Source organism: Pelmatolapia mariae, linkage group LG13 (genome assembly GCF_036321145.2).
Source record: "Pelmatolapia mariae isolate MD_Pm_ZW linkage group LG13, Pm_UMD_F_2, whole genome shotgun sequence".
Taxonomy (NCBI): domain Eukaryota; kingdom Metazoa; phylum Chordata; class Actinopteri; order Cichliformes; family Cichlidae; genus Pelmatolapia; species Pelmatolapia mariae.
Window position 1 is genome coordinate 13834172 of NC_086238.1, and position 13139 is coordinate 13847310.

At 42.1% G+C, this 13139-nt stretch overlaps 1 protein-coding gene across 1 annotated transcript in view; it reads left to right on the top strand.

Annotated features, from left to right (window-relative positions):
• LOC134640357 (collagen alpha-1(XIX) chain) overlaps positions 1-13139 on the top strand; it is a 100476-nt gene that overhangs the window by 41228 nt on the left and 46109 nt on the right. Inside the window, exon 16 of the mRNA XM_063492094.1 lies at positions 13029-13073. Within this exon, the coding sequence (XP_063348164.1) occupies positions 13029-13073 (45 nt within the window). The remainder of the gene's footprint in view (positions 1-13028; positions 13074-13139) is intronic.

The window sequence follows — 13139 nt, forward strand, 5'->3', positions numbered from 1 at the left end:
AGACAACATGTTATTTCCTTTTATGCATTTTGCAGAATGTAAATACTGCAAATACAGAGTATTTGAAATCCTCCTGTAATAAGCTGAGCGCTTGTACTGTGTCAAGGTTTCCTAGTCTCCTGCTTTAGAAAATGCACACATCTGACAGATGCGCTGCACAATGTTTGCTCTTATTAGACATAGCTATACCAGTGCAGAGATGATGAAACTCCAGCAAGCCCTAGAGGAAGGAGAGCATTGCAACTGCTGTGTCTACAGATGTGTTCTCTTCAAATGAATTATGCACTCAAGATCCTCTTACTCATTTATTCATTCGTTTGTATATTCAAATCTAGTTAGCTGGTTGTTTATGCGCTGCTCTTATTTAGGCAGTGAACTACCTGACACAGTTACTAAGTATATGGATAACTAGCTGGTGGGCTAGCAGCTCAGTAAGAAACATGTAGGCGTCTTTTATTGTGCATGAGGTAAGGCGATGTGGGTAGTGTGCTGCTAAGATTCAACCATGAGGTAAGGGGGGTTTTCTCAGCTGACTGCCTTTCAGTTATTGATTATTTTTGTTTCTATTTTTGCAAAAATAGTTGTTCTCATGTGCCCGTGTACCTCAGCTGGAAATGTGGATGGACGACACTGTGCCACAGAAGATACCTGCCACATATGTCAGGGAGATAAGAGAGGACAAAATGTTCAAATGAAGAAAACACCTAGATGTCTTTGCTAGGCAGGCAACGCAAGATGATCAGGTGGAGGGAAAAGCCATTAAAAGTGCGACTTTTAATCCGGGAGGAATCGTGTCTCACTAAATACTATGATGTGGCGCATCAGTGCCGCTGATAAAAGAATCCAGTCAGATTATTGATGCCTGCTGAAGAAACATTATAGAGTTGAGCTGTAAGATGACAGGGCTTTGATTTTACTAACAGGTTTTTCATCCTCTGTTGAGTCAGTTCTCTTTTTATGACTTTGTGCATTTAGAACCACCGTGGGTATTAATTACAGTGTGCACCAGATCATTAATTATTTATTTCCAAGTTGTTGTGTGTTTACAGCAGTTGTCCCCTTAATAATTATCCTCATGAATGTAAAAATGGTTTTTAAGTTAATATTCTTGTTGTTTGCTGAGTAATGTTCTTTATAAAACTGGATTTAATACTTCTGAATCCTGTGACGGCAGACTTGCAACAGGATGGAGCGTTGGGTTTCTGAACCTGAGAGTAGTTAGACCTCTGACCCTTGTATCGGAAGTCAAGTGAAACTAGATAACAGCTTAAGTGTGAAGATGATGCTCACTACTTGGGTTAGTGGGTTGGAAGACAAGTTCGCAGTTAAGAGAATCCTTAAGCTAATGGCGATCTGTAAAACGATACAAGTCTTTACCTCATAACGTCAGCTGCTGTTGTATCACATCCGTCAGCTGTCATCACTTCATATCGTCTGATATCATAGTCTCAGATCAGCGCACGTCAGTAATTGTATTGCAGAAACACTTTAAGTCCTTCGCTTGTGTCAAAAATCTTGAAAAAGTAACATCAGTGGCAGCTGCCTGAGCTCTTTACTGTAGCGCGGATATAATCTGTCAAAACAGCAGAAAAGATCATCTGTCTTGTCTCTGCTTGGAAATATGGACTGATCCAGTTTTCTGCAGACAAGGGACGTAATTGCTGTCTTTTGGAAATGATAGTCATGCTTACATTTTCCATTCATGCCCTGTGCTGAATGACTGAGACAGCTGTCTGTAAGTCCCGACCAAAGGCACGAGCATATCTTTTTCCATATTTTCCTCTTCACCCTTGTGTTGACACATGTCTCAAAGAGTGTCAGTCCATTAGATGTACATTACAGGCCAAATGTTTTCTCCCAGACGAGGGAAAAGCCATGCAATCTTACACTTACGTCATTTTATCTGCTACCAAACTGGCGGTCATTTTCTTTTGACACAAGATTGGGGACCACTGTCTTGCTTGTCCTCTCTTTTTAAAAGGCTTTATGTGGGTGAGCTGAGGTCAAACCATTAGTGCCAGATTAGATACAATAGCATTCATCTATTTTAAAACTAAATCTATGTATCCTCCTTGCACAGTTGATAGCTTTTGTCATTTAACCTAATTTGAATGAGTATGCTGTTCTCTGAGAACCAAATGCATGCTCTAACTGTAATTTAGATGCTTCTCCTCTATGGGACAGAGCAAATGTTGTTTTGAAATAATTGAGCCACTCCAGCATACATATATAATATTCATATTGTATCTAATGGACTTGGCTAAGGTTCATTTCGATCAGTCGGTGTGTCTGCAGAGACACAAACAGGCAGTGACAGTGATAGGGAAGGAGTAATGGCTCAGTTTGTGGGGACTGAAACATTTGGCAGCGGTTTGCTGCTTCATAGGTGGAGGCAGACATGAACAGCCACTGTAACAGACTGTTGACCTCTACCAGAGCACCTGCAGCGTGAGATTATTAAGTAACGAGTCCCTGGTGAGAATACCAGCCTTCCTGCCAGAAGTTCTCCACGGGAGGCTGCCACTGATTGGGGTGAAACAGTAAACGCATGAAATTACAGCAACTATTTGATTGGAGCCATGTTTCTTTGTTGTCCAGTTCACTATACCGAATAATGATACGCTAAATTAATTTCTCAGAGAAGGCGAGGTTAGAGTTGCTTAGTGGACTCAAATTTAAATGCGAGAGGACAATTTGTGAATTGTTTTGTTTGCCGTGCTTTGCCTTCATGGGGATTTGATCTGGTATGTTTCTGATCTGTGTACATTTAGATTTTTACTGGGAAAACTTTAACTGTACTCAAAGAAATGATAAATCAGAAGCAACAATGTGTCGTCTTGATACATTTACTGGCTTTTTTGTTTTGTTATGACATTTTGGGGGCATATTTTTGACGTAAAGAAACTCCTGTGCCTACTGATTTGTGTTTATATCTGTTAAACTTACTGGAACTCGGTTTCTGCTTAACCATAAACCAACTTCATGTGGTATATTAAACTAACAGGGGTACAGTTGGTGACCACAGCGATGGCGTGTGACTTCACAGCTGTGCTTAAACGCGGTAACGTGATGTCCATATGTAGTTACAGTTTTGGCCTGACCCGGTGGAGCCCGGTGGCAGAGAAACAGAGAGAAGAATTTACAGGTCAGCAGGGCTCACAGCTGAGATTTTATGGCCAGATTTACACCCTGTGTGATTTTACAAGGAGGGGGGTGGGGGTGGTGAGGGGGTGAGGATTCGTTAACCCTTTGTCGAGCAAAGTGAAACAGGTTATTCTCCTTTTTCTCTTGTTGAAACTCATACTGAGGAAATTCGGCGAGCCGCGCTTTTGACACCTGTACTGCACCAGGGGGTAACACGTTTGCCCAGCGCACAAGGCAATTAATCTTGTCAATGTCAAGTGCATTGGGAGGGAGGATGAAACAAAGATTTGACCTGATTGGCTCTGAAAAGGTCTCACATTTGGGGCCTGTTGGGAAAGAGGAGGGTTACAGGGGGAAGCGTTTGGCACATGCGAGGACAGATGCACAGCGCTTTGATTTATCTGTCTGACTCTCGTCGTTCCCAAAGAGCCCCAATTTGGCTACATCCATGGGTGTCCAGAATAAACACACATTAATTGGCCAATTAATTACAGGGACGAATACAGGGGGCAGGTCTTTGAGAGGGCCACTTTGATTGCACCTTGTTCGCTGGCTTTTCTAATGATTCTCCGCCCGTTTTTGTGGGTGCCCGTAAGTCGATGTGTGTAGGAATAGGTGTGAAAAGCTGATCTTGAACGAGGGGTAATGTAGGTCAACGCATCCTCTGAGCATTAGATAGACTTGCTATAGTTGGCTGGAGCATGGCCCTCATTCACAGATCTACAGCCTTACAACTTTTTTTTTTAGAAGACAGAGTTGTACCGCTCAGCAGGGACGCTGCAGGCAATATATGTATCCCTGATGCTTTAGTGTTCAAATTCTTCATGGCCTGCGAGCCCCCCAAGGCCTGTGTCTAATGCTTTCCAAGCATCTTTAAATGTTGTTTCAGTGTCTGCCAGGTCATAGCACCGCCACTGGAGTGTCATGTATAAAACAGGGTCAGCTGAACTGAATTCACTTTACTTGTTGAGGTATGTACAGTAAGTAGACACGAGGTGATTTTACCCCCTCGTGACAGCGTGATCTCATGGCTAAGTTATCCAAACAACTGGGATTTCTTGGCTCCGAACAGTCTGGCAATATGCAAAGATACCTCCTGACATGCTAGGTCAGCTGCAGTAGTGTGAGAAATTCTAAGAATGTAAATACTTTTAAAAGGATATTTCTTGCTATCTAGGAGCCATTTTGGCCATGTTGGCCAAGGAGAGGGAGGAGGTCAGTGAGAGCTGGAGCGCAGAGGGACGAAGGCTGGTCGGTGGGGAGGGGGGCGTTGCCCTGAACACTGCAGAACACAGAGGCGTGGTAGTGGGAGGCTGCATCGCTTATAGCACGCCGTTGCAGCCTATCATCTATATTCTGATTTCCCACACTCTCCTCCTGCCTGCAACCAATTTACGTACATACATTCATCTGCGTCCACTTTAATGGCATGCCAGGGAGCGGCGTATTGACAGTGGCCTGATATTATACAGATGGTAATGTGAGAGACCTTTGTGTAATCTGTTATGCGTGGCAAGTGATATGAAGTATAAGACTCGCCGAAGGCTACAGTACCCGGGGAGAGCGCTCTGTGGATCTTTGCACAGTGTATTCTCTCTGACCTCCAATATTTGGCTTGTAAAATGAACCGGGGTTTATTCAAAGTAGATTTCCAGCCTCTGCTATTCACTTGTTGGATAATGCATTAATGAAACACTCAGTATCTGTAAACATAGGATGGGAGCAATCTGCTCTGGATGAATAATACGGCCAAAAGTCCAGATGAGACTGTGAAATTGTGAAAGAGCCAAGACTAATAACAGCATCCATTAGGAGATGAGAACATTCAAGAGGCATTGCTGTCCCAGCGAGGAGCCAACGCAATAGGCAACCAGCTTGCGCGGAAACGCTGCACAGACATTCGGCGGATCGGCGGGGAATTGAGCTCATAGTTAAATATAGATTTATCATCACTTCTTCACCGCATAAAAATGCAAATTCAGATAATATCATCAAGCTTCTTTCCTCTCCTAGAAGTTGTTAAAGTCAATGAGCTCTTAAAACTCATCTGTGAAGATATGGTATAAATGTGGCGGTTGTAAAGAGATGTTTCTGATTGCTCTTTGGGACTTCCAGGGCTTAGTTTCCATAGACATCCACTGTCTGCATTTCCTCTGTTTGCCTTTGGCTCCAGTGTTTGCACACTGTGTGGTGGTGAAGAGCTGGGTGTTTGCTGAAATAGCTCTATAATAGTTATTTTACCCAATGATATGCTGCGTTCTGTGACTGTGTACCCATGTAGTGCCACCTGTGTCCCCTTCCATTGTGTGGCAGCTGAAAAGAGGCATAATGCGGTATGAGAATTATTGTCACTCTCTGGCTCTCATGCAGCTTCTTGCTCTCGTCCATTTCCTTCTTCTCTCATCTTTGTAAACCCTCCACTGAAAAATCTCTTTTACGGTATTCAGTGCCTAATTGCCAGACTGCCTAATTAGGGATGTTACCCAACACACATCATACATTCATGCATTGAGGACATCCATCCTCTCTTAGAGAGAACTTACAGTTTCCTCATTGGCTCTGTCCCCTGCCATGCACAACATTTGTGATGAAACTAGTTTGCCATCTAGTGGCACTTGTACAAATAGCCATTCACGCGGGGTCTATGATTGAGTCTCTGTGAGGAAAGCCTTCATGGAAAGCTTAAGCCAAGAGACTATAGGTGCAATCTTGGCCAGCTGAGCTGTGTCTTAAGTCGGCTGCAGTGTCAGCCATCTCTTTATACGTCCCTGAATATTTAGATGGCTAGGAGTTAAAAAGAGCATTGTGTGCCAGTCAGAATGGTGAAAAATGCTAAGCTGCATTTGAGCCCCTGCCAGGCAGCTGTCGGCTTTGCCGTTCTCTTCCTGCCCCGGCCGCTCCTCTTAACCCTCAGTAAACAACTGGAACAAATCCTATTTTATTGAGGCTTTTACCAAGTGCAAGGGATCTCTGCAAGCTCCAGTGCCCAGGCATTTTCTGAGCTTGTGCAGTGTCCTAAGATGGCACCCAGCGAGGGTAGCCAGAAAAAAAAAGAAAAGGAATTTGCACTGTCTGTCTCTAATTGGATCCTTAATAACAAGCAGGTGGGGCTGTGTTCTCCGCAACATGTTTTGTGACATTTCAAGCAAGCAGCATGATCGATATTTGCCTTACATAGGTTGATAGCTGATTTGACACAGTGAAAATAGGTCTGGTGAAGATTTGGACAAGTGAAGGATATTTAGCTCTATAGGTGCTGGGAATTTACTGAATATGTTTCCTTTTCACCAGCTTTTTCGCTTTTATTTTGAAACTACCATCTAAGAGCACCTGTGCTTAGGCTAATGCACGTGTGATCAGTGAGAATGCAAATGTGGCCATTTGATTTAATTTACACTTAACATAAAATTCAAAATCACAACACTTTGACACACATTTTCAAAAAAATAAAAAATTAAACCGAACCTCTCACAGCGTTGCTGCAAAACCTCCATGTTTTACAGATCCCCTGCACAAAATTGCTGTTTTTCTAGCTTATGCGGATTCTCGTGGTTCATCCTGCAAATTGTTAAATGAGAGATGAGAAAATACCTTCAAGGGGACAGAATGACATTTTGCCATTAATTACAGAATAAATTAGCGTTTGCCAGGAGTGCTAAAATTGTATCTCCTCTGAATCGGGATGCAGTAAGTGCTGCTAAGGAACATGAGGTTTGACCAAAGGACTGAGGGGATCAAATGCATGTGCATGTGTCAGTCCCTTTCCCCATCTTTCACAGGCCAGGAGCCGACAAGCATTTTCATTGGGGAATAAATATTGTGACAGGCAAGCCTCCTCTAACTTGTTTTTGTGGTCGCATGAAGCATGTGAGCATTCATCTCTCTCTCTCTCTCTCTCTCCCCCCCCCCCTTTTTTTTTCTGGGGTGGCCCTTAAAAAGACATCATGTGTATTTTTAACAGCCAGCCTCCTGCTCTTTGTCCTATGGATGATCGGTTCAGCTTAAGGATAGTGGGACAATTTATCATTTTCACTGTTTTCTGGACATTTATTTACTAAGCTAATGCAGCTGCTGCTCATAAGCTAAACAGTCAGCTCGTGTTAAACCCAGCAGAGCATTTAGAAAAAAAGGCTCGAGAGGCCCGAGTACATGTCCCCAGAGGGAGACAGGTCTCAGCTCAGGCAGAGTGGGAGAGGCATGGGAGTTTTTTCAGTTAAGAAAAGGTCATCTCTCCTGTGAGCTACATAACATTGTTGCAGACCAAGTTGGCTTGGCAATGTCAGACAGTTTCCCACTCAGGACATTAAGGTCCCATGGTGCCATATATGTCAAACTTATCAATGAAAAGCCACATTTCTGATTATTAACTAGCCAAAAGTCAGGTTGGTGAAAGATTTGGTTGGATGTATGGAGAAACAGACTCGTGCAGATGTATAACCATTTAAAGGAGAAGGCTTTAAACTGACTCTAGTTATCTTTTTACATTGAGAAGTAAACTAGAGATCAAATAATACAAGAAAATAAAGTGTCTTTAGCATTGATATCTATCCCTGCTTATAAAAAAAAGCATCATTTTGGCTCTCTGTACTGTGTGTCAGGTCATTTCTGAAGGCTTCTTCAGCTTATCTACTGACCCTTCGTTGCAGGGTCATTTGTCAGGTGGATTATGAGACTTTTTGATGGTATATCTGCTTTATTGCTAAGAAATGCGACACGTTCTGCTTTCTCTATTTTATACTACTGAGTTATCCCAGTATGGGCTGCGAGACATGGAATGTCTCAGAGAACATGTTGACATTTGGGATAAGGATTATGGAGTCATCATAAAGGAGTGTCTCTGCTGTGTGTCACTGTCGCTGTTGACTTTGCTCTCAGATTGGGGCTTGTATAGCAGGACTGAGCCGGGCCCCATGTCTGTGCTTTGCTTTTACACTTTACAACTCATAGCAGACTTGAAGCAAGTCAAGGCTCGGATCCATGTGGATTAAGTCGGGAGTTCAAAATATGCTGTCAGTCTACTGAGGTCTCCTCTTTTCAGCTCAAATGTGTGCCCACTCCAGCTTTAGCTATTGAATTAGTAGTTAATCCGGTCTGCTTTTCACACTTATGGTTTGCAGGTTTTTAGAGTGGGGCAGATAAATACTACATGTGAATATGTGTTTGGTCGTGCCAGCCTATCTTTCATTAACTCAAAAAGCTAACTCGTCTTTGACTCCCCCTCCTCTCTTCTCCTTTCCTCTCCTCTCTTCCACAATCCCTTCATCTTCCTCCACCTCCTTCCCTCCCTCTCTTCCCTCATTTCCTTCCTTGCCTTCCTCTGTCTCTCCCTCCCTCTAATCTACTGCAATGACCTGAAGGAGGGCTTCACACTGCAGCGCTCAAATAATAATCAAGCACTAGGATGTTGTCAAATTTATAGGACACTGAGCGTTGCATAGCAACAGAGATTGCCAGGGTGATCCGACAGGCGCTGGAAGTTGGATGAGGGAGAAACGGGGCGAGTGACAGGAGACAGGAAAGGAAGGAGAGCTGACAAGAAAAGCGGGAGAGAGGGATGAGATGGGAGTCATAGAATTATGATGTACACAAAGGGAGAGATAAATTAGGAATGGAGAAACACAAAAGGAAATGAGAAAGTTAAGGTTGGCTTAGCTGAAAGAAAAGATTCAAAGACACTGCTGGCTGCTCTTGCACGCTTGTCACTCTGTTGAATTTATAATTATTGTGTTTGCATTGTTTAATATGGTACTGGCGTACAGGTGGTGTTTCGTGAAAATGCTTTTTGTTGGATTTTGGTGTCACAGCTTTGCTTTTTTCCTTATCTCTTTCATTCTTTCTTTCTCCACTTTTGGCCTTTCTCCTCCTAATTTGAGTCTAAAACAATAAGAGAACTTTATAAAGTTGCAAACTTTATACAAAAGTGGGAAATGATCATGTACAGTTCATCTAGAAAACAATCTTCATATGAATACACTTAAAAAAAAAAACTTATTTTTTAGCATCAAATGTAAAATTAGAATTTTTTTTGTTTTAAGTTATAACAAAGCTGGTGGTTGTAGAGTCAGATTAGCTTCTTAGCATGAGAAACTTTTAGGAAAGTTTGACTAAAGTAAATGTGCTTTAATTGTGAATCCAGAGTTTTTGTTAGACTATTAAACAACACTTGAATGTGTTCTATAATATTTTTTTGACCAATTAAGATAAAAATAGGTGGTGACATTGTTAAAAATCTACTCCTATAAAAAGAATTATAAACTCTCTGTGGTTGTTGTGTCTTAATAAAAGCATGCCTGCTTGGAGGTAGTTGTAGTGCTGTGTCACTGGCAGGTGTTTCAGTTTGGAGAGTCAATTGAGTGCAAACGGTGATGACAGCTGTGCTCCTCGCTAATTATTTCTTGTCACTGTGCACAGATTTACTAACCAGAGGTCCTCTGGACAGAAAAGTATCAGTTGAGTCCCAAGGTCACCTGATGTAGTCGTTTTAATGGATCACTTTGTCGTGAAAAAGATTATCTGAAGGTGTTTAGAAATATTAAATTACTGTAAAAGAAGAAATGCGACATGTAGTTCTAAAATAGAAATCCTGGCCCGAGTTTATCTGTACATAGCTAAATTAGATGTCTGCCTTTTACTAAACTAGGGTCGAGTTACTTTGATGGTAGTCTCATTATAGCACAATACAATCCAGAGGACAGTATAATTTATTGTATTGTGTATAAAATAATGTCAGTATTCAGTAGGTGTGCTTCAAAGGCCCAGTAGGCCCTTCAGGACACTTCCTCAGGGTAAACAAGAAGTACACACCTTTAGTATTTCTCTCCTTTCTTTGTTTTTTTGTTTTTTTTAATTTGACACCACCAATGAATGTTACGAGCTGTCGTCTAAATAACTGCCACTTTACCATTGTTTACATGTTTGTTTTTAAATGTCAGCTGAAGGCCATCTGGGCATCTCATGGTTCATTTACTGCACACAAAGATTTCTTTTGTGCTCTTTCCCAGAGAAAGGAGCTCAAAAGATCCAAAAAGACTGAATTCTAAGAGCTGTGATTGTTCTCAGGTCTTGCAGCATGTACACACAAAAAACAGGTCCACTGTACAAGTATTTTATATGGACACTCCTCTGCTCTGTACGGGGGGGGTATTACATTTATAGTTATTAAGTATACACCAGTAGATCATCCATATTGCTACCAATACCATCTCTTTTAACTGATATTGACCTGTCTTCAAATGTGATGTGATTTATCAGGTTTTTGCTTAATCAGTTGGGCTTCTATTAGTGTATACTCTTCTTCTACTACTTCTTCTTCTTCTTCTACTTCGTCTTCTACTTCTACTACTTCTACTTCTTCTGCTTCTTGTTCTACTTCTTCTTTTACTTCTTCTTCTAATACCTGCTCCATTAAGGGGTCGCTAGAGTGGATCATCTGCCTAAATCTCACCCTGTCTCTACGGTCCTCCTTCACTACATCCATCAACCTTCTCTGAGGCCTTCCTTTCTTCTACCTGGCTCCTCCATATTCAACGTCCTCTGACTCCCTCCTCTATCATGTCTAACCCGTCTCAACCTCGCCTCTCTACCTTTTCCTCCAACCTTTTCCTTAAACCTGAGCTGTCCCTCTGATGCACTCATTTCTAATCCTGTCCATTCTGGTCACTGCAGATGAAAATCTGAACGTCTTCAACTCTGTCACCTCCACCTCTGCCTCCTGACTTTTTGTTAGTAGAGCTGTCTCCATGCGTCATAGCAGGTCATCTACCATCTTATAAACTTTCCCTTACTCTCACACTCGATGCCATTCTTCAGTCATTATTAGCGTATAAACACCTGTGACTATAAATTGACTATTTATACACAGGAAAAAGGTTGGGTGAGGGAGACATATTTAGCTGGTTGCAACCTGATCTGATCTTCCTGCGATCTTCTACCAGCATCTTTTTTTGATTGAAAGTTGCTGGTAATATGGTGTTAACCTCAGATACAGAGCTCCACTATTTATTTTGATGAACATATGCAAATACATGGGCATAAAATTAGTGTGTACTTTGGAGTTAAAAGGGATTTAAGGGCAAATGTGGAGAAATAGTTTGGAAAACTGCATAATTCATGACCTACTTGAAATAATAGCGTATGAAATATTCATTACCTAAATTACTTATATGTGTAATCTGCTTTTGTTGTTATGAACAGAGGGGAAAGGGCAGCAGCGGGGACAGAGAGCTAGAACAAACAGTCTGATCTTTTTTGCAGTCGTAGCAGTGATGCAGTGTCAGACGAGGAATTATCAGTGTGAAAAATGAGCGCCATCCACCCTCACAGAAATGCTGTAATGTGACACATAGAAGTCTATTATACAAGTCAGTTTTGAATCTGCATCTTAAAGCGTGAGCCCTTACCGAATGGTTCGGCTGCCACTCTGCCACAAAGGAAACCAGCCTCAATTACATTTCAAAGAGGTTATTCCAACATAATATATAATCTCAGTCATTTGAAGGAAAGGATTTTAAGGTTTAAAGAGTCTGTTTCTTCCCATCAAGGCAATTCAACTTTCCACCTCTTCTCTATGTAGCCCTCGTTCACGTTCACATTAAAGCACACGTACAGTAGCCTCAGAAATGCATTAACACTGATGATCAAAAGATGCTGGCCAGAGCTTTGTTGGTACATCAAACAGCACGAACAGAGGAAAGCACACAATTCCCGAGAGGAGGCACACATCGGTTCTACTGTGCCATTATTAAGTTTAATATTTACTGTACTACACTTTGTCTTCTCCCCTTTTCATAATCCTGTAATCTGAGAGAGAAACACACACAGAGTAGGAGCATTAGCGCACAGGCAGATGATTAAAAGCAATAGCTCTCAGTGAAGTTTCTTCCTCTGTCTTTGTTGCAGGCAAACGTACATGTCAAATTCGACCCAGATAATCAAAGTACGCACACATGAAATGTCAGAGGGAAGCGTCGGAGGCGTTGCTTTGTGATTCCGAACTTTTCTTTCAGCAGCCACTGAGCCTTTCCTCTCCACAGATCTACCCAGCTGCTAACTCGGAAGAGGAGAGCAGTGTTTTTGCGTCGCCCGTACTGACACATACAGTAGAAGAGAACTGCGATATTATTAACATAGCAACACTGTGTCAGATGATGACACTCAAATTAGAAAGATGTAATCATGTTTAGCCTCATTACAGATCTCTGCATTGTCTCACACTTCTACCATTGATTGCCGCCAGAGTATTGTCATCTCTTAAATAAGTCGATTTTACATCGGTTTTGTGTGCATGTGCGCTCATTTCATGCAATCCTCAATACAGAGCCACCGATGCTCTGCCAGTGGATATCTGCAGTTCTATCCCACAGAGCTTTATCCTCTTTTCTCACTAGGACATAAACCCTCTTGATGTAAATTAAACCAACTTTGGTTTGGTTCAGATTCAGCATTACATCTCATTTACATTTCAGTTTTTTCCAAGACTCGCAGACTCTCAGAGAGCTGGGGGGGTTGTTATTCAGAGAATGTCAAGAACAACTCAGAACAAAATGGTTCAAAATGTGGCTTTGTTCTGACTTTGTTTTGCAACACTGGACAGCGCTGGCTGGCTTGTCCTGTTTGCTGCTGTATTCACTCCTCGGGTTGATTGATGCACTGAGGGACTCGCACAGCTGGAAAGGAGACAGTAAACCAAAGGAGGGAACAAAGAGTAGCAGGCCACACAGGGTGCAGCAATTAAGCAGTTTTCTTGTTGTTAATTAAAAGCAAATTAGAGACTGTGACAGGAGTTGCTGTCTAGCCTTAATTGCTGGCAGCATGCATGCCCAGCCACACCTGTTATTGCATATTGACTCATCTTGGTCCACTTTTTTTTCCTATGCTTTCCTAAGGGGCGGAGAGGAAAACCTGGAGATCCTGGACCCAGAGGCTCGCCTGTAAGTTATCTACTGCCACTCTCACTTGTGTACATAGGCTCTTTCCTTTTGATTTTACATAAAAGG